The sequence below is a fragment of the Sinohyriopsis cumingii genome, chromosome 2 (assembly GCF_028554795.1).
Source record: "Sinohyriopsis cumingii isolate HCF-2022 chromosome 2, ASM2855479v2, whole genome shotgun sequence".
Lineage (NCBI taxonomy): Eukaryota > Metazoa > Mollusca > Bivalvia > Unionida > Unionidae > Sinohyriopsis > Sinohyriopsis cumingii.
The window spans coordinates 40,462,794-40,489,884 of NC_142962.1; the positions used below are offsets into that span (position 1 = coordinate 40,462,794).

The 27,091-nt window shown below is 32.3% G+C and overlaps 1 protein-coding gene across 1 annotated transcript in view; it reads left to right on the forward strand.

Moving 5' to 3' along the window:
- The window catches only part of LOC149804700 (uncharacterized), a 190,878-nt gene that overhangs the window by 106,731 nt on the left and 57,056 nt on the right, over nt 1–27,091 (forward strand). Inside the window, exons 16-20 of the mRNA XM_089943218.1 lie at nt 2,318–2,350; nt 8,699–8,888; nt 12,731–12,831; nt 18,412–18,567; nt 23,882–24,041. Coding sequence (XP_089799344.1) covers nt 2,318–2,350; nt 8,699–8,888; nt 12,731–12,831; nt 18,412–18,567; nt 23,882–24,041 — 640 coding nt within the window. The remainder of the gene's footprint in view (nt 1–2,317; nt 2,351–8,698; nt 8,889–12,730; nt 12,832–18,411; nt 18,568–23,881; nt 24,042–27,091) is intronic.

A 27,091-nucleotide genomic window follows, 5' to 3' on the forward strand; every position in this document is an offset into this window, starting at 1 on the left:
GTAATTTTCCAGAAACATTGAAATTTGCAAAGGTTACACCTATCTTTAAGAAAGCAGAAAAGGATGATCCAGGGAATTACAGACCAATATCAATTCTACCTGTATTGTCAAAACTATTTGAAAAGCATTTAGCCATTCAGGTCCTTACATTTTTTTAAAAACTTACTCTCTATTTCATAAAGCACAAACAGGATTTAGAAAGTACCACCTGGGCCAGACAGAACTTACCAAATTAATTGATCTTTGGCTGAAAGAAATGGATAAAGGACATATGATTGGGATTGTTTTCATTGGCTTCAAGAAAGCCTTTGATCTTATTGAACATAAAATTCTGCTGCAAAAGTTGAACTGTTACAGGTTTGACAATCCTTTAAACTGGTTTAGATCATACCTAAACCAAAGGTCTCAACAAATAAGCTTTGGCAATATTTGCTCTCAAATTTGCACTATTTATTCAAGGGTCCCTCAAGGCTCAGTTTTAGGCCCTCTCCTCTTCCTTATCTATATCAGTGATCTACCATTAAATAATGAATCCACAAATACAGATTAAACTCAGACCTTACTAGAGCACAACAAAACAGGATGGTAATTAATGAAGGTAAAACAAATTGTATGATTTTGAGGACATCACAAAAGCTACACAAGTCAGGGATTTGAGAACTATCTCTTGCAATAAATAATCATCTGTTAGAAAATGTCAAACATGAAAAGCTTGTGAGTGTGTCTGTAGATAATAATTTATTATGGGATGACCATATTGATAAACTTTGTAAAACACTGTCATCCAAAATTGCCCTACTCAGCCGAATCAAGAAATATTTACCTATGGAAACTTCCAATATATACTATAAGTCATATATTCTTCTAATAACGGATTATTGTTCAGATGTATGGGGAGAATGTTCTAAATCTTGACAGGATTTATAAACTTCAGAAACGAGTAGCACACATAATCTTAGATGCATCTATTGATCATCCCTCAAAAGCATTGTTTTTAGAACTCAAATGGTTCACAATATATGAAAGGATAGATTTTCAGAAGGAAGTTTTTTTTAATAAATGTCTAAATAGAACTGCACCAGAGTATCTTCAGTACTTATTCAGGCCTTTTTCAACACAAAACGAGTTGAGATCAATATCTCATGGAAACCTTCTAGCACCAAAACCAAGAACAAAGCAATTTAAAAAGAGTTTCCGATAGTCTGGTACAGTTTTGTGGAACAAGCTTACACTACATGTAAAATCTGCTAAAAATATTAGAGTATTTAAGAAGGGATATCATGAGTATGTATGTGTTTCTAATAGATAATGGAATTTAGTATTTTAATACTAAACATGTTACAATACACAGTAATTATTGCTATCTTCATATAATGTGCATTGTTATACTCTCCTTAAGAGGGCCTCAAGGGAGAATAGTCCTTGACTAATGAGTCACCCTCTATAAATAAAGCATTATTATTATTATTATTATTATTATTATTATTATTATTATTATTATTATTGTTAAGTCTGTGTCCTAAAATATTGAAAATTTAAAAACTACTTTTTGTTAGTATAGTAATGCAGCCATTAATCATATTTTTAACGTAACTTTAACAATTTTTCAGTCATATCGCTACAATGTCTGCAGTGTGGCATTTTATAGTGATGTCTAGCACTGGGACATCATGCCGTAGACATGTAGCATGATGTCCCACTCAGTCACATTATCCTGACACCTGGCCGACCAGTCATATTACTAACCTCTTAATGCCGAGCGCCTAGCAAGGCAGTTGTTAGTACCATTTATGTAAGTCTTTGGTATGACTCAAACCCATGACCTCCCACTTGTAAGGCAGATGCTCTAACTACTAAGCCACCAGAGTGGTAGAACAGAGAAACAAATCCATGTAGATCAAAGGTTTTGCCTTACACAATATATAATATAAAGAATATTTACACTTTATTTGCATTTTTGGGGTAGCTATAAGAAATAATTCCCTCCTGAAGTGAGTCCAACTACAAGATGCAAAGACTCAGATCTGTCATCTTATAAAGCTCTGGCAGATCTGGGTCTGTGCAGTTTGTTAGGAGCAATCAGTAGAACTAACAACAGAGACCCTGATCTGCAGGCGCAGTAGGCTATGGCAGAGCTGGGTCTTTCTTTTTTGCACTTCAACTCAACTTGTAATTAAGTATATATCACTCCACATAACCATAGATATCTTACATCTATGCTTTTATTGAAAACGGTTGGCACTAATGATGAACTGTATGTCAGTGAATAACATTGAAGGTGTCACTATTCATATAAGATATTTTCCATCACAACCAGCTCAATACTCCCAATGATGGATGGTAGGAAGGAGTAAGTATTTGATGGATTGTTTTCTCTCCCTTTTTATTTATTTGCTTATTCATAGCCTTCCTATTTTTTGTTTATTTATTTGCTTATTCATTCCCTCCCTATTTTTGTTTATTTGTTTGCTTGTTCATTCCCTCCCTATTTTTGTTTATTTATGAGCTAATTCATTCCCTCCCTATGTTTGTTTATTTATTTGCTTATTCATTCCCATATTTTCCCTTTTTTGGTTTGGTCTTCATCTAATATCAAGCTATAGGTGATCACTTCTTTAGTTATGGTTAAAAACCATGTACAGTCAAGTCAGATTTTTCCCATTAATATATTAGGGTTAACATGACCGTCATTTGTACTTATAAGCTTGTAAAATCCTTTGATAAAAAGTATGCTAAAAATTGTGTACTATGAATACTTGAAATTATGATGTAGTAGTTGTTTTTTTTATCCTATTGTGACTTGGTCACCAATCCAATCATGCTGAATGGAATCAGTTAATAGTTGATAATTACAATATCATGAAAACTGAATTAAGACATTTGTCAGAATCTACCATTTCCAAAATCTATCTATACTATTCTATAAATATAAGGATTTTGTCATTAGAGCATCAAACATAAGACTAGTATGTTTTGGATTTCATTTTTAGAAGGACCATTTTATGTTAAACCATCCTCAATGTAAGGTGATCTCATTTATACATAGGCATATTTTTCTTGGCTTTACTGAAAAGCTTTGTAATAAGAGACCACAGAATGTGAAATTGTATTTTTCATATAAATACAAGGTTATAATAGGAGTCCTTCCACTCCCTTGCAAAAATGCAGTCCTGAAAAGAGTAAAAAGACATTAGCAGCATGTTTTGTTTTAGCACTGAAATGGTTGTCTGTTTAGAAAGATTGAAATCCGATGAGAGGTCTTCTCTTGGGTAGATAGACTGGTATCAAGTCCTATCATTCATCAGTTATTTTACTTTGATAATTCATGGTTTCTCCACACAGGTGAATGGAAATATATATTTGACACAATACTGTAAAGCACCCCTTTAGAGTTGGCAGTCAAGATATCACTTAAAGACCTATGAGACTGCATGTGGTAAAGCCTAAATCAAAATTTACTTGCTGTTGGCACTTATCCTTTAAGGGCTGTTGATTTCAATGATGGCTACAGCTCTCCTCCATTAAGACAGCATTTAGTGTCGCCATTTCAGTGATTATTAATCTGAATAAAAATTATAGGGCTGTGCCATCTAAGTATATAAACGTTGGATAAGCAGTAAGATCTAAATCAACTACATCTTTCTTTACACCAGAAACAGGGTTGAAACCTTACAATAATAAAAGATGTTTTATGCATTATGCCTTTTCAATGAATTAATTTGAGTGTATGCATTCAGACATCTTGATTATTGATATGTTCATATTCTAGTTGATTAAAGTAGTAGACATAATGGATGAATTCTGTTTTATGAATCTTGGAAAATACAAAGCTCACTTTTCCTAATTAGAATTCCATCACCAATCAAACCTGTTGAAATAGAAAGATAGGTTTATTTTCTGCTGTATTACATTAGCCCATTGGTTTGGACATTGCTTTTAACATGTAGCATTTTGGGGCAAATATTTGTGATTTGTAAGTGCTTCTTTTCATTTTCTGTATGTTACATTAGAATTATTTTAGTTACAAAATTACAACAAATTTGCATACAATTTTTCTAAGATATGATACTTCTGTGCTTTCTAATGACAGGAGGTGAAATAATAAAAATAATAAAACTAATCTAAATAAACTCAAATTTGAAGAACTTATTTTTTATTGGATGCGGTGGCTTGCCACAGGTTCCAATGAAATTCACAGACCCGAAGCACAGAAATATCTGTTCAATAAACCAAGGTGTAGATAGGGTTGTAATATCAGAATCTTGTCTAGCAAAGATGACAAAACATGGACAGGTGCAAGCTGTAAAATACCAGAGTAAACTTTGTCATGTAGAAGACTTGACAAGAGACATTATCCCAAGCTTGAAAAAAAATACAAGGGAAAAGAAAATGTGGTGGTATAGGAGAGCATAATTGTTAATCATACATCATGGAGACATTTGTGTATGCTGATGAATATTCAGTGATAATGCTTATTGATGCATCATGTAGTCATTTGTGTATGCTGATGAATATTCAGTGATAATGCTTATTGATGCATCATGTAGTCATTTGTGTATGCTGATGAATATTCAGTGATAATGCTTATTGATGCATCATGGAGTCATTTGTGTATGCTGATGAATATTCAGTGATAATGCTTATTGATGCATCATGTAGTCATTTGTGTATGCTGATGAATATTCAGTGATAATGCTTATTGATGCATCATGTAGTCATTTGTGTATGCTGATGAATATTCAGTGATAATGCTTATTGATGCATCATGTAGTCATTTGTATGTGCTGATGAATATTCAGTGATAATGCTTATTGATGCATCATGTAGTCATTTGTGTATGCTGATGAATATTCAGTGATAATGTTTATTGATGCATCATGGAGACATTTGTGTATGCTGATGAATATTCAGTGATAATGCTTATTGATGCATCATGTAGTCATTTGTGTACGCTGATCAATGTTCAGTGATTATATTTACTGATGCATGGTGTTGCCATTTGTGTATGCTGATGATTCAGTGATCATACTTACTGATGCATGATATAACCATTTGTGTATGCTGATGATTCAATGACGATGCTTATTTCATTAATTTTGGTAAACTATTCTTGATCATTAAGTCAGAATATGCAAACTTTTCTTAATTTTTGTTAGGGTTTTTCAATTTGTTACAATTTTAGCTGAGACAAAACCCAGTAAGATGAGATTAAATTTACTTGATGACACTCTGAAAACCTGTTTACTTTGAAATCTTGTACACAAGTTTAGATTTTCTGATGAATCTCCGTTCTTCAATTCCAAGGATTCCTAGTTGGTCCATTGTTTGATTGGTATCTTTATCACCAAATAAGTCTCTGTTAACATGCAACTATTCACATACCAGCCATTAAACCTAGATTTTATAAAAACAGGCCAGATAATGCCCTGCATACCCTACATAAAAATATTATTCTGATCATGTACTCAATCATGCAATATTTCTTAATTAAAGAATAAATCTACATTATGAAAGAGTGAAATATGTTGAGTTTTGTCTTAAAGTTAAATTTTGAAGTTAAGTGTACATGTACTTCATGGGAAGATAGTAAAATAAGAACATCGACATTGGTTTCATAGAACACTCATTTTTACAGTAAAATTAAAACAATGTCATTTATAGTTCCATAGAACACTCATTTTCACAGTAAAATAAAAATATTGTCATTGATGTTTCTATAGAACACACTATTTTATAGTAAAATAAAAACATTGATAGTTTGACAGAATGCACTATTTTATAGTAAAATAAAAACATTGATAGTTTGACAGAACACACTATTTTATAGTAAAATAAAAACATTGATAGTTTGACAGAACACACTTTAATTCTAAGTATTTAAATTAGACTTAAGATGACTAATTATTAACATGCACTTTATTTTGGTTTCTTTTAAACATTAACCATCTTTGCTTAGTCCTAGTTTTTTTTAACAAGCCTTTAAAATGTACAACAGGAAAAGTTTATTTTCTTTCTTGTTTTATATATATTTCTTTACATCATGTCCTACAGTTTTACTTTTTTTAGTATTGTTTGAGCTACATTGTATAACATCTTGACCATAGCATTCGTTTCACATTTCTATTACATTTTTCATCATCATTTAATATTGTATATACATAATGACTTTTTGATTTACTTTCCTCATATATTATTTATTACTGTATGATATTTTCCCGTACTTTCTTTATAACATTGGTCATAGTCAAGAATAACCTCTGGTTAGTTGAAATGACCTTTGGCTACTAGACATAGATGCAGTAAGAATGCATAGAAAAGCATTATTCCTTGGAAAGATTTATTTTCACTATATTTTATGTACTATAAAGAATAGACCTGGTATTGAATGGTAAAATGCTTTTACTTAGTGGAAGATTGTCAACATAAATATTTTTAAATACTTCTTTTCCTGTGAAATACAGATCTGAAGTATACGTCTGTTTGTGTGTATTTCTGTAAGAAACATTGATTCATTATTTTTGCATGCATGTGTGTATATTTTGGTAAGAGTTATTCAGCATTATAGTATGTTTGTAAATTTGTGAATGTTTGTATATTTTTGTAAGAAGACTGTTTGTACAGTGTGTGTGTGTGTGTGTTGGTGTATGTGTATTTTTGTAAGAAGACTGAGCATGTTTGTACATTTGTGTGTGTGCATGTGTACTTTTGTAAGAAGACTGAGCATGTTTGTACATTTGTGTGTGTGCATGTGTACTTTTGTAAGAAGACTGAGCATGTTTGTACATTTGTGTGTGTGCATGTGTATTTTTGTAAGAAGACTGAGCATGTTTGTACATTTTTGTGTGTGTGCATGTGTATTTTTATAAGAAGACTGAGAAAGTTTGTACATTTGTGTGTATGTGCATGAGTATTTTTGTAAGAAGACCTTGTTTCAGTATTACAGCATGTGTGTATGTGTATTTTTATAAGAGTTTGATTCATTATTATGGTATGTTTGTACATGTGTGCATTTGTAATTTTGTAAGAAGACTGATTCACTATTATAGCATGTTCATACAGTCTTAAGATATAACTGCATTCCTGAATTCATATTTTAATAAATATATTCTCACACTTTGCATGAAAAACAGGTGCCATAGCAGTGGTACTTGTTTTTAATCATGTTCTGTTCTCTAAATAAATAATAAATTTAAATTTGACTAAGTGTTAGTCATTCAGTCTAATTTTCCTCTGTCTCCTCTACATTTAAAAATGGAGTGAAGCACTGAATGAGATCCCATCCTGCAATCTGACAGAATACCTTTGATGACATTAATGTCCTATAGCCACGGACCAAATACCATAGTGTAACATGTTGACCCTGATATGATTGATGTGGGGTCCCCCTTATCATGCATATCTGGGTTGATTTGTTACATTGTGAAACTATCATGGATCCATTCCAAAATGTGATAAGTGGTTCTGGAGTGTTTGCAGTGTTTTGATTTGCAGTATGTTTACAGCTTTAAAACCTTCAGCCTTTATAAATTGCAACATTGTTGTTTGTCAGCTTTTAAAATGCTGTAACACTGCAGCTGTCTATCTTTACAAAACTGTAACATTGTTAAATGTCCATCTTCAGTCTGGATATTTAGGCTGTCCACATTGTCCATGAATCCATCACAAAGCATCCATCTGCATGTCTGTCTGTCAACATTTGCTTGTGTAGCCAATATCTTTATATTGGTTGAAGAGTTTTTAATGACTTGGTGATGTGTCAGCTACCATAGTCACATACCTTTCTCTTCCTCAAGGTGAAGGTCATAGCAATGGAAATATGAATTTGACTTGCATCTATGTCCAAAGTATAACTTGTTTACAACTTTTAATATATTAATGAAACTTTAATTACTTATATATCATGACTACACCATGTGTCATATACCATAGTCAAGTCCCCTACCTCAAGGTCAAGGTCACAGCATGGGAAAATATAATTTAGTGACCTCCATTCATTTATGGACATACATTTTAGACCAGTGAAACTATTTAAATTACACTGCATTGCTTTATTTATACCTGATTCAAGAGCATCTCACATGTTCACAGTTCTGCCTCCTGCCATTAAGGTTAAAGTTGTAATAAGGAATAATGTAAAGCAGTTGCTTGCTTCTTATGCAGGCAGTCACTTTTTAACTCCAATAGATATTTTGATAAAACTTTACCCAGGTCCACACCCTATAATATATTAGAACCTAGCTCAAAGGTCAAAGTCATTAGAAGGGAAACGGTCACAGGATGGGCATATCATGTGCTGTTTGTCCCAGCTGTGTACATTTAAATTATAGCTGTGTACATTTAAATTATAGCTGTATAGCTATGTACATTTAAATTATAGCTGTGTACATTTAAATTATAGCTGTGTAGCTGTGTACATTTAAATTATAGCTGCCTTACTTATTAGATAATGAGAAGGCTTTATATGCTATTGATATTCCGTATACCAGTAATAGAATTAGATTCAGGAAAAACATCGAAAGTTTATCCATCTATTCATGTGAAATTGACAGAATGTAACTTTTATTGACATCAAGTCCTTGTTTTAGGTGAAGAAATATGTCATAACTATGAGGTCAGAGGACATGGATGCCAAATGTTTTGAATTTACTTATTTTTTTGGTATTAAAATTCTTCTGTAATATTATATATTTTTGATCAGATATCCAACAACAGAATCCCAGCGTCTTGCAAGGCGTAATGAGTGGGATGATTTGTCAAGTGAACAGAGAGCAGAAATCCGTGCCCAACGTAGAGCCAGGAGAAAAGAGATGGAGAAGGAACGTAGGAAGGCAATTCGAGCTGCTTACAAAAGAGTCCGTGAAGCCAAGAACAAGAAACCCACTGAAGAGGTGAAAATTCATGTTGCTGTGGTTATTAAATAAAATTGCTTTTCAAATCAAGCAGTTTGGTCAAGCTTTAGTCACTGTCAGTGAAATGACCAGTTAATCAATAATTAACTCTAATTTATATGAGTTGAAATTCATTTCTGTGCCATTCCTGCTATCTGAGTCTGGAAGTTACTTGAAAGTAACCCCATTTCTAGCAAGGTATCATGTAGACAAATTGGTTATTAATTAATTGCTCATCAATTTGCAACTGATGATTGTTCATGACATTATATTTTTCCAACATGACTACAAACAAATCTGTGCTTACAAAATTCTGAACAGAACATTAGATTGATAAGTCATTGTGCTGTGCTGAGTTTTGTATTTAAAGTACTCTTGTGTTCCTCATTAGTCTGTCAAAGACCTAGGTACAGTATATTATTGGCATATATTTCATTGTTGCAATTTGTGCCACTTATAATAGGTCGTCAAAATTCATCTTATTGAATGGAGAAATGAATTTAAAAAATGCACAAGTGAATTTCTAAATTAAAATTTTTGCAAAACTTCACAAATCCATATTTCTGTATCAGTGGTAATACATCAGATAGTTTTCCCAGTCACTGATTGCCTTAAAATTTATTCATGATCCTCCCATAATATGTGGATATGCTTATGATGTCAGTGGGATTTCATGCGCTTGGGATGCATGTATGAGTTGTCACATGTTGTCACATGTGCTTGGGATGCATGTATGAGTTGTCACATGTTGTCACATTTGCTGAGTTTCTGACTGAAGCTAGGTTTCATGTGCCTAAGACACAGCTAGGATCTATCATGTATGCTGTGTTTCTGATTGAAGCAAATTTTGTGCTTTGGATGCATGTATGAGCTTTTATGAGTAGTTGTGTTTCTGGTTGCAGCAAGAATTAATGTGCTTGGGACACATGTATGATCTGTCAATCATACATTTACATGCAGATGTATTTTGGATTACAGTGAAATTTCATATGTCTGGGATGCATATATGAACTGATACAGATGCTGTGTTTCTGATTGCAGCAATATTTTTACATGCTTGGTTATGTACAGTGTGACCCTACTATATATAGCATTCTCCATTATAACACAAATTTGGCTATAACATGATAATGGGTGCCTCCCGAAATTTCACATACATGTATTTTTCTTGTAGACACAATGATTTCTTTCTTAAAAGTACAAAAAGTAACATGTAAAATGTTTATCATTGTTTTGGGAAAGATATAAAGATATCGCATATGTTTTGGGACAGATATAAAGATATCACATATGTTTTGGGACAGATATAAAGATATTGCATATGTTTTGGGATAGATATAAAGATATCACATATGTTTTGGGACAGATATAAAGATATTGCATATGTTTTGGGACAGATATAAAGATATTGCATATGTTTTGGGACAGATATAAAGATATTGCATATGTTTCGGGACAGATATAAAGATATTGCATATAAATGAATTATGAAATGATTATGGCATGGCTCCTGAAATCTCATATACATGTATTTTTCTTGTACATGAAAAAAAAATTCTTCTTAAAAATCAACAAATTAACATCTACCAAATTATTCATTGATCACCTGGGCTTCACCAATGTTACAAGTTGCAAACTTTTTTCATTTTTGTGACAAAGTAATACCATCTAGTGATTATGTTTTGCAATATTGTTCGCTGTTTAAACTTGTATTTTAAGTTTGGAGTGGAGAAATTCAGAGGCACCATGAAAGGAAGACACAAACGTTTGATATAAAATGTACTGGAATCTATCTATTATTACATAAAAAAAGTTCTTTGTTCATATTGACAAACCAACAGTGCATTATTATTTCATAATCTGCTTATGCTGACATCTGGCCTGAGTACTGTATGCTGTGATAGACTCCAGTAGTCATGCTACCAGGACTATCTACAATCAACCAACCTTTAAAGGCAGGAAGTGCTACAGTTGAGCAAACAATGGCTAATTCCTTTTTTTTAAATGTACTCAGAAAAAATAGTTTTGCAGAAACTTCAAGGAAAACTGATTACCTTTGAAGCACTGATCATTCTATATAAACACTAAGCATATGATTGAAAAAAATCAGTCTCAGTGTTCTACAGTTATTTGATGTTGCCACCACAATAAGAAGGTATTTGTTTAGTCCTCCAAAGCTCTTCTTTAGTGGTGACTTTATTAATTTATGCACACTTCTTAAGAGAAAGCCAACTAAAGTCTTCAATAAAAACAAATAACCTTTCATCAAAGAATGTCAGTACCAAACTTAAATAAAAGCAATGTAATCTGATGGATTGTTGCATTTTCCAAAGTAACTGGAAATCTGTGCCATGAAAGTTTTCTTTTTTAACAGGAAAAAAGTTTATGCTTACAATTGCTACCAACGGGAGTATAAATGCAAATTAAATTTCCACTCATTTGAACCATAGATATCTGGATATCAAATTAACTGAAGATGGGTTATTCAATAACATATTCTTGTGTAATTGGCTGTGTATCACACAAATGTGTAATTGACTGTATTACAAGATGTGTAATTGGCTGTGTATCACACAGATGTGTATTTGGCTTTGTATCACAAGATGTGTAATTTGCTGTGTATCAAAGATGTGTATTTTGCAGGGTATATTTGTCTGTATATCACACAGATGTTTAATTTGCTCAATATCACACAGATGTGTTTATTGTATTTCACACAGACCTGTTATTTGGCTGAAAGTAACATAGACCTGTCATTTGTCTGAATGTCACACAGACCTGTTATTTGTCTGAATGTCACACAGACCTGTCATTGGCTGAGTGTCACACAGACCTATAATTTGTATGAATGTCACACAGACTTGTCATTTATCTGAATGTCACACAGACTTGTTATTTGGCTGAATGATACAAAGACCTGTCATTTTTACTAAATGTCACACAAACCTGACAATTTACCACCTACCATACAGTCTAGAGTAACAATTTTACATCATCAGTTTTTTTTTTGATGCAAGACATCTTGTTACGAAAGGGGAGCATAGATTCCTAATCCAGGAACACATTTTACATTGAACAACCACCACAGAATGACTCTATTTACTTGATAGGTTTAGAAAGCCTCAATGCTTAATTTTTATTGCATCTTGATAAAGACTGTCATCAAAGCTAAGTTTTATGACACTTCAAAATCCCACAAGATTTCCAGATTGTTCTAGGATAGAATCCCTAATGTTGCATATACAGTGAACTCTGCAATTATGTTCTCCATTTATTTCTTAGCATGTTTACTAAAATAAGGAGGCACAGAGGCTCAAATTTTGACCTTGTGGGCCTCGGTTGGGTATACAAAGACAAAATTCATAACAAGGACTAGTTACAGCTGGACTTTCCAGATTATTTAGCATGCCAGTGGAGAGAAATCATGGTGTATCCATAATAATATATTTCATATACCTTAGTGATAATGTTAAAATGAAAATCAAGAATTTAAAGACTGTGTCTAAGTGTTTGTTTGTCCTCAGCTACTGTATATGTCCCAGATCACTGTTTCTTCTTTTCTTTAAATCTGTTATTAAAATAAAGTACAGACTACAAATATGATTTATATTGGTGTTTTGAATCAGTCATTGTGAAATGAAAGTTTTGAAGAAGAAAAAAAATAGAACAAGTTATTATTTTATGTAGTAGCCCTGTGGGCTATATAAATAAGATGTTTTAGCCCAGACCCAACATTTCTTAGCACATGAGCTCAAGGTATAAAATTTGTCAGACTATGCAGAAATTAGACTGTGCACCTGTTTACTTCATTTTTGGGAAGAAAAATCTATTTTATTAAACAGAAGAAGGAAGGACAGGATGAAATGGAGTTTGATGAGGCAGGGGATGAAAAGAAGTCAGCTAAGCCACCACCTCCATTCCATGACATGGTTGCCAATAAAGCGTAAGTCTCTATATGATTGGCTACATAATTTATGTTGCCAATTTTCTAATGTTTAGTTAAAGTGATAGTTATTTATTTTGAGGCCATATCAAAACTATCGATTGGGACAGGTCCTACACTCTCAGGATGACATGGCTAATAAATGAACAAGTTTTAACTAGCCTAAACACTTTTATTCTTAAGTTCATATATTACATAAATATAAACTGGTACAAAATATTTTTTATTAGGACCAGACAATATCATAACATTGGACTGATGGAGCATATATGACATATACCACTCCCTTGATAACTCTAGCCCTGATAACTCATGAACCCACTTAAAATATGGGGTCAGGTGTTGACCCCATTTTTTAAACTTGAAAATGCAAAAAATATTAGCCCTTATTGTTGGACTTGAAGAAAATCACAATCAAAATTGGTAAATGAAACATCAATATTTAGCTTTTTTTGTAATCGAAAACGGTAGATTATACCTGGAAAATTTAATCAACGTTATGAAATTATCAACTGTTATATAAGAAGTCATATATTTTATAACATGTTCTTTCCAAACAACTTTCTTAGTACACCATAATTAACAATATTCACCCAACTTTTGATCAATGAAAATGTCACTTATGCCTGCTAGAGGCATAAGTTTAATAAAAACTAATCAATTAAATAAATATTTTATCAAGCAAAATTTGTGTTTTAGTTCAATCTTTTAAGTTAGTTTTAGTGTAATCATCGTAAATGTAATGTGCCCTCTTGTATTCAAACATAAAATGTGTCAATCGACCATAACATCTGTGAGCATTTTGCCAAGAACTTTATTAAGTGCCAACCGTGTTTTTATATCTGACTCATGGAATCATTTGTGGGTTTTTTTCTGGTTGGACTGAATTAAGAACTGGCCTTCTTTGTATTGTCATGTTGTGTCTTTTGTACAAAATAAAGGAGGTTGAATAAAAGAAAAGTTAAAAGGCATGCAAATCCTACATGGGTAAAATCTAGTGACCCCAGTTGTAAATCAGTTAAACTCATTCCAACTGATCAATCAAACACAGTTATAACTATTATTGTGTATGTAATATAATTAAACTACCTTAAATTAAATAAATCATTCATAAATGCAATTAAAGACAGCAAGGACATTAAGTGAAATGAATACTTTGTCAAATAAAGAGTTTTGTTTCAGATAGGATCATCATGGAGAAGTGAGTTTCAGAGAATTCCTAAATTGGCACTTTGAGATATCCTTAAAGATGAGAAGTATCACTAATATTTGCAATGAAATCATGGCATCAATACGCTACTAACTGAGCAATACAAAAATTTAGTTTTGACATAGATGATTGTGTCACGAAATAAATGTTGCTGGCTTTTGGAAAAAGGAATCTTATTTCGAGGTGTATCAACAGCTACTTTGGTCTTTGAAACCATTAATGAAGCAGAATACCAGACTAATCAACAACAACAAAAAGCAATGACATAATACCCAAATGTTCTCGTGTACACATGAATCATACTGAATGTTGTTTAAAACCAGTTGGAATAATTTTAACGATCTCTCAGATGTTGGACATCTTGAAAATAAATGTAATATATACAGAATAACAAACAACTTCATTAGAAAATGGGTTTTATTGACAAGTATTCTCAACGCAATTGTAAAATGAGTTACCAGCCATTAAACATTACAATTATCCCCCTTCCCATCCCGCGGTTTGCTCAATGTCCAACAGGGATGGATCAATTACTTTTAGGAGGTCCCTCAGTAATTCACACCCTTGTTTATAGTGCAGTCCATTTTTTGACCCCGTTGTGTGCGAGTTATCGAGGGAGACGTGTATTAGTTTGTATCATGTGATTGCCTTTATGACAGTAAGGTGAAGTTTTACATCATTTATTATTTCATGTGATTGCCTTTATGACAGTAGGTGAAGTTTTACATTATTTATTATTTCATGTGATTGCCTTTATGACAGTAAAGTGAAGTTTTACATCATTTATTATTTCATGTGATTGCCTTTATGACAGTAGGTGAAGTTTTACATTATTTATTATTTCATGTGATTGCCTTTATGACAGTAAAGTGAAGTTTTACATTATTTATTATTTCATGTGATTGCCTTTATGACAGTAGGTGAAGTTTTACATTATTTATTATTTCATGTGATTGCCTTTATGACAGTAAGGTGAAGTTTTACATCATTTATTATTTCATGTGATTGCCTTTATGACAGTAGGTGAAGTTTTACATTATTTATTATTTCATGTGATTGCCTTTATGACAGTAAAGTGAAGTTTTACATCATTTATTATTTCATGTGATTGCCTTTATGACAGTAGGTGAAGTTTTACATTATTTATTATTTCATGTGATTGCCTTTATGACAGTAAAGTGAAGTTTTACATTATTTATTATTTCATGTGATTGCCTTTATGACAGTAGGTGAAGTTTTACATTATTTATTATTTCATGTGATTGCCTTTATGACAGTAAAGTGAAGTTTTACATCATTTATTATTTCATGTGATTGCCTTTATAACAGTAAGGTGAAGTTTTACATTATTTATTATTTCATGTGATAAATAAGAAAGATTCATTTGATATAGACTTGTGTAATATTTGTTTTTTACTACACAACTCCAAGTGAGTTTTCACATTTTGTGGGTATTACAACAACTATACTGAATTTCAAGATTACATCAGCAGCTGATCATAGGAACTAGACAACATGGACAGTATGCACAAACCTGAACAGCTGAATTAAAGTATAAAATTAAAACTTAGGCAGTAAATTTAGACATGCCTTAAGAACATGATTTCTGACTTTGTAATTATTCTATATTAATGTTCTCTGTGGTATACTGAAATACTCTGTTTAATTAAATACATGTATTACTGCTGTTCACTGTGGTATACTGGAATGTGTTCATGTTCACTATGATATCCAGGGATACATGTGTTCATGTTCACTGTGGTATACTGGAATACATGTATTCATGTTCACTGTGGTATGCTGGAATACATGTGTTCATGTTCACTGTGATATCCTGGGATACATGTGTTCATGTTCACTGTGATATCCTGGGATACATGTGTTCATGTTCACTGTGGTATGCTGGGATACATGTGTTCATGTTCACTGTGGTATGCTGGAATACATGTGTTCATGTTCACTGTGGTATGCTGGAATACATGTGTTCATGTTCACTGTGATATCCTGGGATACATATGTTCATGTTCACTGTGGTATGCTGGAATTCATGTGTTCATATTCACTGTGGTATGCTGGAATACATGTGTTCATGTTCACTGTGGTATGCTGGAATACATGTGTTCATGTTCATTGTGATATCCTGGGATACATGTGTTCATGTTCACTGTGGTATGCTGGAATACATGTGTTCATGTTCACTGTGATATCCTGGGATACATGTGTTCATGTTCACTGTGGTATGCTGGGATACATGTGTTCATGTTCACTGTGGTATGCTGGAATACATGTATTCACGGTCACTGTGGTATGCTGGAATACATGTGTTCATGTTCACTGTGGTATGCTGGAATACATGTGTTCACGGTCACTGTGATATCCTGGGATACATGTGTTCATGTTCACTGTGGTATGCTGGGATACATGTGTTCATGTTCACTGTGGTATGCTGGAATACATGTATTCACGGTCACTGTGATATCCTGGGATACATGTGTTCATGTTCACTGTGGTATGCTGGAATACATGTATTCATGTTCACTGTGGTATGTTGGAATACATGTGTTCATGTTCACTGTGGTATGCTGGAATACATAATATGATATGCTCATTTTTTCACCCGTTAACTTTACATTGTCAGAATCGTTCAATATTACCCGATACTGAACTCGCACAACAGTACACATATAGCATTCACGTGCATAAAGGAACTACTTTCTGTTGTAAGCAAACAATGGATGCAGATGCCAGCACTTTTGATTTTGTACACAAATCATGTACACTTGCGTAAGAGGCTCTTTACGTTGTGGTTGTTTAAATTTGTTTCTGAATGAACTAAAACAGATGTTTCGTGGACTGCCACATACCAGCTGCTTTGGCACATTCTGCATTGATACAATGTTATGGATTTAGGCTAGCTACATTATATAACAGATGCAAGATAATGTCCTTACAAATAACATACAAGTGACAAGTCATATACTCTCTTCTTTAGCTGGTGATAAGAATGGCAAAATAAAATATACTTACAGTTTTACATCCTGAATTTCCTCAAAATGTATTTTCTTAATTCTGCAAATCCGAATTACATGAGCCATATCATAGGTTTTCAATCTGGATTACATATTTCGAAACTGTGCTGTAATTTTGATGATAAGTGCAGTTGCATCCTCCTTACTGCACTCAAAATGAAATAAGCATTAAATTCCATAGCATCTTTTTGATAATTGCAATTGAAAGACTTCATATTTTTCCCACATTATGATTTCAAACATTCAAATGACAGAAACAGAAACACATTTGCAGATGTCAACATGCTTCTCCCTAGCTTATTAAATCTCATGTATTTCGTGTGGAATCATCACATACAAATCCAGTCAATAATCACAAAATTTCCTAGAATCGAGAAAAATACCAAAATCTATTCATTCCAGATCAAATGAAAAAGTTGTTGCAATGCACATTCATTCACAATATGACTCCAAATTTCAATTTTAACTAGACATGCCATTTTCTTTCAAAAGTTATGTCGAGCGCACGACTAAGTTCAAATTTATCTGGGTGGAGTTATGTGCGCAGTAATAAGTTGATTTGTGTAATGATGAATATGCGCTTGTGTATTTAGTTTGGAATGCGGCATATGTTCATTTACGTTGTTTCTTGTATTGTATTGTGTTTATAGAATTAAACCTTGGGGAGAATAAAAAATATGAGCATATAATAAACAGGTTACTGCCTTTGTATGGGAAAATATGAACTTGTTTTGTCGGAAGGATATACTGCATGACCTTGAGAGTGCAGTATATCCTTCCGACAAAACAAGTTCATATTTTCCCATACAAAGGCAGTAACCTATAATATTTATGTTCACAGTTATACTGAAATTCATGTATTCATGTTCACTGTGGTATACTGAAATAAATGTATTCATATTCACTAGAATACTGAAATGTTCACTGTGGTATACTGGAATACATGTATTTATGCTCACTGTGGTATGCTGAAATACACATAATCATGTTCACTGTTATACTGGAATTCATGTATTCACTGTGATATACTGAAATGTGTTTATGTTTACTGTAGTATACATAAATTCAGGTATTAATGTTCACTGTGGTATACTGAAATGTGTTATGTTTAATTTAGTATACATAAATTCAGGTATTAATGTTCACTGTGGTTTACTGAAATGTGTTTATGTTTATTGTAGTATACATAAATTCATGTATAAATGTTCACTGTGATATAATTAAATGTGTTTATGTTCGATTTAGTATACATAAATTCATATATTAATGTTCACTGTGGTATCTGACTATTAAGTGTAAGCATTATGATTTCTTGATTGCAGATTTTTTTATCTTTCTTAGGATTCTTACAAACTTCAAAAAGCATCTGGCAGAATCGGATGAGAAAGAATGTTTAAACATGGTCAGTCTATACATGGATATTGAAAACTACTTGTCGTATGGCTCCAATAAAAAGGAACAACAAAAGAAAGAAAATCATGCCAGCTACATACAAAAGTGAGTATTTCTAAAACAGCAAAAACATTAGTCTCTTAATTGTAGACATTTTTTATCTATCTGTCAATATCTTTTTGTTGATCTGTCTGTCAATATATTTTTGTTGATCTGTCTTTCCATCTATATCCATCTTCCTGAAGACTCAAATAAGAAGGAAATGTGTACGTTGTATATTATAGCATCTTAAAACATACAAATTTTATACAAAACTTCTATCTAAATTTAATATTCCACTAAATGTTTCAAAACTTTTATCAGGCATGCTTTCATTGTAACATCCCTTTATTGTGATACCCTTTTATTGTAACATCACTTCATTATGGCACCCCTTCATTGTAACACTGCTTTATTATCACACCATTTCATTCTAACATCCCCTCATTATAGCACCCATTCATAATAGAACCCTTCATTGTTATACTCTTTTATTGTCAGACTCTTTCATTGTAATATCCCTTCATTATAGCATTCCTTCAAAGCAACACCCTTTCATTGTAACACCACTTTAATGTCAGACTGTTCCATTGCAACATCCTTACATACAGCACCCCTTTAATGTAACACCCATTTCATTTTAACATCCCTTCATTGTAACATCCCTTCATTATAGAACCCCTTCATTTTAACACCCCTTTATTGTCACACAATTTCATTATAACCTCCCTTCATTATAGCACCCCTTCAGTGTAAACCCCTTTATTGTCACACCCTTTCATTTTAACATCCCTTCATTATAGGACCCATTCATTGCAACACCTCTTTATTGTCACACCCTTTCATTGTATCATGCCATCATTTTAGCACCCCTTTATTGTAACACCCTTCATTATATTAGCCCTTCATTGTAACACCCTTTCATTATATTACCCCTTCATTGTAATACCCCTCAGGGGCCCCGAGTGGCCGAGTGGTCTAAAGCGCTCACTGTTATGGATCACTGCCTTCTCACCTCTATCTGTGTGGGTTCGATTCTCGGATTCAGCTAATGTGGGTATATGAGAAAGCTTGCCAGTAGCTTCTCGTGGGTTGGTGGTTCTTTCCAGGGTTTTTCCGGGTTCTTCCTCCACCATTAATACTGGCCACCATGTATAGCCTGTCATGTGCTGAAAAATGGCATTTATCCCTACAACAACAACAACAAAAAAAGTAATACCCCTCAACTATAGCACCTCTTCATTGTAACACAAATTGAGATATAATGGGATAATACCATGAAACTTGTTAAAAATATTTTAACAAATAAAAATTTGAATATAATCTTCATTTTCATCAGCTTCATGATTTATATAACCACTTCATTCAGGTTGGTCATCAGCATTCATCTATATTCTTCCATTGCTGTGTGTTCTGTATTTGTTGGCTGTTGAATTTGCCAAGAGACTATAGGACAACCAAAGTTGTCATAAAGTCAATTTGTCAAGAGACTATAGGACAACCAAAGTTGTCATAAAGTCAATATACCAAGTTTGCAAGTTGATCTTTGCATATGTGCTATGTCCATTACATTGATATTTCTAAGCAAATAGAAATAAGTTCTACTTTTGATATATTTGATTGTTTTGTAAAAGACAGTTGCCAATTTGATTTGAATATTAAGTCATAGTAACTGTCACACACAGCACACCAGTACATGCAAAGCTGTCTATTAAGCCATTGTAACTCTCACACACAGCACACTAGTACATGCCAAGCTGTCTATTAGGCCATTGTAACCCTCACAGACAGCATACCAGTACATGCAAAGGTGTCTATTAAGCCATTGTAACCCTCACAGACAGCACACCAGTAGATGCAAAGCTGTCTATTAGGCCATTGTAACTGGCACAGACAGCACACCAGTACATGCAAAGCTGTCTATTAAGCCATTGTAACCTTCACACAAAGCACACCAGAACACACTGAATGTGCCACTGAAGACAAGCACCATAACCAGCAAGTTCCACTAAGGTCACTGACTTTGCTGTATATAGGCACCAATATACATCTATGAATCCTTATTGAAATCCTAGGCAGATCTCATATGGTACAAGTATACATGGGAATTCTGTACTTCATAACATGTTTATCATGGTAGTAACAGTTTTGTAAGTAAATGTCAATCATCCATGACTTTTGCAGACCTATGTCAGAACTAGATTATAAATTAAAATAGCCTGTAGTCTGTATACAAATGAGGTATCTAGAAAAATCAGGTATTTTTCACAAATTAGGTGGTTATACAAATGAGGTGACCATTTCCATTAAATATGATTATTCAAGAAAAAGAAGACATTTATTTTTTAAAAGATATCTTTATTTCCATCAGTGTGACTTTATGATAGGCTTGAAACTTGATCTGAAAGTATAAATATATCTATTTTTATTTAATGCAATATTATTAATGTTAATGCGTATCAGTATGTATTTTTATGTAACATAGAAAATGTTTATAATAGGCTTTGACTGCATTAGGTATGAAATTTTAGCATCATTCACAAGGTTTATTATCAAAAATTGCCATGTGTAGTTGAGATTGTTCCAAACTCAAATGCTATGTAAATATTATATTTACAACTTACAGTCATGGACAAAAGCTACCTATGTAAACAATATGTTTACCTTATTTAATGTACAGCTTACAATTATGGACACAAATTAAACACACAATGAAATATACATGACAGTCTTCAGTTGTCTTGAGTATGAAGGGCACAGAGAAGTGAATGCTTTACACTGGAGCTTACTGTTTGAGTAATTTGAGTCATTCCAATCATTCCAGATTTTGCAGAATTAATATGCATTTTTACTGAAAATTCTGCATTTTAAATTATTTTGACACAAATAATAAAAATTGTAGTTTCATGGGATGAAAATATAAATAAAGTATTTTAAAATGAACATAGATGGGGAGAAAGACACCCTAGCACTGATATAATAGACTGGTATATTTAATATAGTTTTTTATGTATTAACAATGAACAAAAGAATAGTGAAACAGACAGTGAGATTTGTAGATACCCTAGCACTGATATAATAGACTGGTATATTTAATATAGTTTTTTATGTATTAACAATGAACAAAAGAACAGTGAAACAGACAGTGAGATTTGTGAAAATTGTGGCAGAAATGAAGTAGAACAGAATATGGTGATAACTCTTAAGGAAATCTGATTTTATGGTTATTGACTTAGTGTACAATGCTGAAAGTATCAAAGTTTCTGGAATTGGAGCAGTGAATTCATCTTTTATTCTCAGTGGACCATAAGTGTTACTGACTACGTACTGGCATCCTACCAGTTCTTATTGGAAACAAGTTCTTGTCATTGTTCTCAAAAAGCATTAATTTATAAATTTAAATTAAATTTTTGTTGGCTTAGCCTTTAGTGACTTTCAAACTAAGCATATAGAGTGATAAACAACTTGCAAATATCTTTATGAAAAGTAGACCTTAATTGCAAAGAATTCACATTGCTTAAATCCTCTTGCAGGAGGAAGCAAGCTCAGAGTTGATGCATCTGCAATAAGAGACCTACTAGTTACCATTATTTTATAATTGTACTTGTCATGCTAAACAAATATATGCATCTACAAATTAAATGAGTGATACATGATACATAGCAGTTGCATTTATTGTGTGGATAACAGCCACAGAATGTTTTTTTAACATCCATCTATTTGGGATAGTTTTGACAGTCATTGATACAAGCTGTGATATCATTGCTGAATCTATGGTGCATCTTGAAATGATTATCTTGATATCAAGTATAAAAGTGATTATAATTACTAAGATACCAGGTATAATAATAATCATAATTACCAAGATATCAGCTCTAAAAACAATTATTATTACCAAGGTATCAGGTATAAAAATGATCATCAATAACAAGATATCAGTTATAGAAATGATTACCAGTTTATCAGGTATGAAAATGATTATAATTACAAAGATACCAGGTATAAAACTGATTATAATTACAAAGATACCAGGTATCAAAATGATCATCAATAACAAGATATCAGGTATAGAAATGATTATCATTACCTGGATATTAGGTATAAAACGGATTATTATTACCAGGATATCAGCTCTAAAAATAATTATCATTACCAAGGTATCAGGTATAAAAATGATCATCAATAACAAGATATCAGGTAATAAAACTGATTATTATTACCAAGATATCAGGTATAAAAATGATTATAATTACAAAGATACCAGGTATAAAAATGATCATCAATAACAAGATATCAGGTAATAAAACTGATTATTATTACCAAGATATCAGGTATAAAACTGATTATTATTACCAAGATATCAGGTATAAAACTGATTATTATTACCAAGATATCAGGTATAAAACTGATTATTATTACCAAGATATCAGGTATAAAAATGATTATAATTACAAAGATACCAGGTATAAAAATGATCATCAATAACAAGATATCAGGTATAGAAATGATTATCATTATCTGGATGTTAGGTGTAAAACTGATTATTATTACCAAGATATCTGTTATAGAAATGATTACCAGTTGATCAGGTATGAAAATGACTATAATTACAAAGATACCAGGTATAAAAATTATTATCATTACCAGGACATCAGGTATAAAAATGATTATAATGACCAGGATATCAGTTATAAAAGATGTATAAGGAACTGCCTTTTTTGAGATAAAACAATTCACTTTAAAAAAATATATTACTTTGTCATGTTGATAAGAAAGAGCAGGAAAAGGACCTCTGTTCAAATTATGCAATTCACATTAGAACAATTTAGGTGATAATTTCTTTCAAGGAAAGGACATAACTGAATTTGTTCCATGTTATTTTATAGACTCTAGAGAGCACTGGTCATAGTCTGAACCATTCTATTTGCAAAGAGTTACAAATATTTCTCTTAACTAACTGCTTCAATGATCAGAATGGTATTTTCAATTACTGTGTCTCTCATTTTTGTTGTTGACATTGCCAATGTCATGTCCATTCATTTGCTTGTTTCAAAGTATCATTTGTGACTTTGTGAACTTGTCAAATTGTTGACTTATCAATTTTATTTTCAAATGGATGAAACAGTTTGTTTAATTCATTCACAAATAAATCTAATCAATCAAAAGTGTCTACAACATGAGTGTACATGGTTTGTTTATTTAGTAGTTCCTGATACACAATGCTATTTTTTAGACATACATGTATGTCATGCTGTTTGAAGCCTTGTAGTATCGAAATATATACTGCATGATTCTGACAATGTAAAGTAAATGTAGATATAAGTGAGCAAATAATAATGTAGAATCCTGTTTACAATGCATTCTTTTGGTACTATTTCAGAACATACTTGGATGCACATGGTAAGAAGAAAGTTGGATTGACTGATAAAATAGTGACAAAAATCAATTCTGAGAAAGACCGTCCAAAGACACCCCTTCTGAAAGAGATATTACATCATGTGGATCACAAAATAGATGAACACATGAAAGCTTACCTGATGGTAAGGAGAGATAAATATCAGCAATCATTTTTGTTATTTGACAGAATCTTTCATCACCTTGTACACTTCGGTATTTTGATTTTCAAGGAAGAAAATCTAATTCCTGGTGACTTTTGACAGCTTTCATGCAGTCATGTATAAATTGGCAATATTAACTTGTATCAAAAACAGAAGTTACTACTAATATGGTTACAGCATTGTAATAATGTTTCATGCTTGTGTGACTGCTCTGGTGGCCTAAGTGGTTAAAGTGTCCACCTTGGATGCAGGAGGTCATGGGTTTGAACCCCGGCAGAGACATACCAAAGGCTTATAAAATTGATAGTAGCAGCTGCCTCACTTGACACTCAGCATTAAAAATTTAATGTTAGGACTGGTTGGCCTGGTGTCAGGATTATGTGACTGGGTGGGACATCATGCTACATGTCTACAGCATGATGCCCCAGTGCTAGACATCACTATAAACTCACACTGCAGACATCGTAGCGATATGACAAATGTTTTTAAAGCTGTGTTAAAAATCCAAATCTCACACACCCATGCACATACATTTAATGCTTGTAATAACCGTTGAAATTACATATATTCAGAATTGGTGGAAACGATAAGTAAACAGATTAAAATAAAAAATGCTTGATTTTTCAAATAAATTATATTAATTTATGACATCTCCATCTTATAATGATAGACCCTTAAAAACTGATTTTTTCCCTTTTAATGATATGATTAATAATAAATGCCAGGTACAAAATAATGTCTCCCAAGACTTGTAGTAAATATAATTTTTTTAATAATTTTATGTCACAACTTTTATAGGTCATAAACTTTATTTTTCAAAATAATCAATGGTGTCCCAATATTAGAGTGTAAACTTACTGTCATTACTTTAGATCAGTGGTGTCCCAATATTAGAGTGTAAACTTGCTGTCATTACTTTAGATCAGTGGTGTCCCAATATTAGAGTGTAAACTTGCTGTCATTACTTCAGATCAGTGGTGTCCTAATATTAGAGTGTAAACTTGCTGTCATTACTTTAGATCAGTGGTGTCCCAATATTAGAGTGTAAACTTACTGTCATTACTTTAGATCAGTGGTGTCCCAATATTAGAGTGTAAACTTACTGTCATTACTTTAGATCAGTGGTGTCCCAATATTAGAGTGTAAACTTACTGTCATTACTTTAGATCAGTGGTGTCCCAATATTAGAGTGTAAACTTACTGTCATTACTTTAGATCAGTGGTGTCCCAATATTAGAGTGTAAACTTACAGTCATTACTTTAGATCAGTGGTGTCCCAATATTAGAGTGTAAACTTACTTTAGATGAGATACCCTATTTTACTGAACCATTGTTATATCTGTAACAATCATAATGTAGCACATCATTAATATTAAAATATAACCTTTTTTACACTGATTTCACAATGAATACTAATGACTTATTTGAAGTTGTATATGAAATCACTTTGTAACCTAAGTACATTATAATGCTATGAACTCTAGGAGATATTTGACTTATAATGCCATGGTTGTAACTTCTGTTTTATTAAATAATGAAAATAAATATAAGTATGGTATATGTTTTTAATGATTGTAATAACAGCCCTGTGGAAAAAAAATGATAAAGGCAAGGAAAAGTGTATGTGACCTTGGGAAATCTGTAACAAATTATAACCAGATGTAAATTGGCTGCACAGGATATCTGTTATAGATAAATATGTGATCACGGTAATTTTTTCATGCTGAACAAAATCACTCACCAACATAAAAGTTTTCTTTGTGTATTTAATAAATACTATTATTTATAGACAAGTGGTACCAGGGTACATTTTCCATACTATTATTTTGTAGAAAGTTGGTACCAGGGTACATTTTTCATACTATTATTTTATAGACAGTTGTAACAGGGTACATTTTGCATACTATTATTTATAGACAATTGGTACCATGATACATTTTCCATGCTATTATTTTATAGAGAGTTGGTACCAGGATATGTTTTCCATACTATTATTTATAGGCAATTGTACTAGGGTACATTTTCCATACTATGATTTTATAGATAGTTGTTATGAGGGTACATTTCCCATACTATAATTTATAGGCAGTTGGTGCTAGGGTACATTTTCCATACTGTTATTTTAAAGACAATTGATACCAGAGTACATTTTTCATACTATTGTTTTATAGACAGTTGGTACCAGGGTACATTTTCTGTCCTGTAATTTATAGGCAATTGGCACAAGGGTACATTTTCCATACTATTATTTTATAGACATGGTACCAGGGTCCATTTTTCATACTATTATTTTATAGACAATTGGTACCAGGGTACATTTTCCATACTGTTATTTTAAAGACAGTTGGTACCCAGGTACCTTTTTGATACTATTAATTTATAGACAATTGGTACCAGAGCACATTTTCCATACTATTATTGTATAGACAATTAGTATGATGGTGCTTTTTCCATACTATTATTGTATAGACAATTGGTACCATGGTGCTTTTTCCATGTTATTATTTTATAGGCAATTGGTACCAGGGTGTTTTTTCCATACTATTATTTTATAGGCAATTGGTACAAGAATACATTTTCCATACTGTTATTTGAAAGACATATGGTAACAGGGCACATTTTCCATACTATTATTGTATAAACAATTGGTACCATGGTGCTTTTTTCATGCTATTATTTTATATGCAATTGGTACCAGGGTGCTTTTTTCCATACTATTGTTTTATAGGCAATTGGTGGCAGGGTACATTTTCCATACTATTATGTTTAAGACAGTTGGTAACAGGGCACATTTTCCATACTATTATTGTATAGACAATTTGTGCCATGGTGCTTTTTTCGTACTATTATTTTATAGGCAAGTGGTAGCAGGGTACATTTTCCATACTGTTATTTTAAAGACAGTTGGTAACAGGGTACATTTTCCATACTATTATTTTATAGACAGTTGGTACCAGGGTACATTTTCCATTCTATTATTGTTTAGGCAATTTTTACCAGGATACATTTTTCATGTTATTATTTTATAGGCA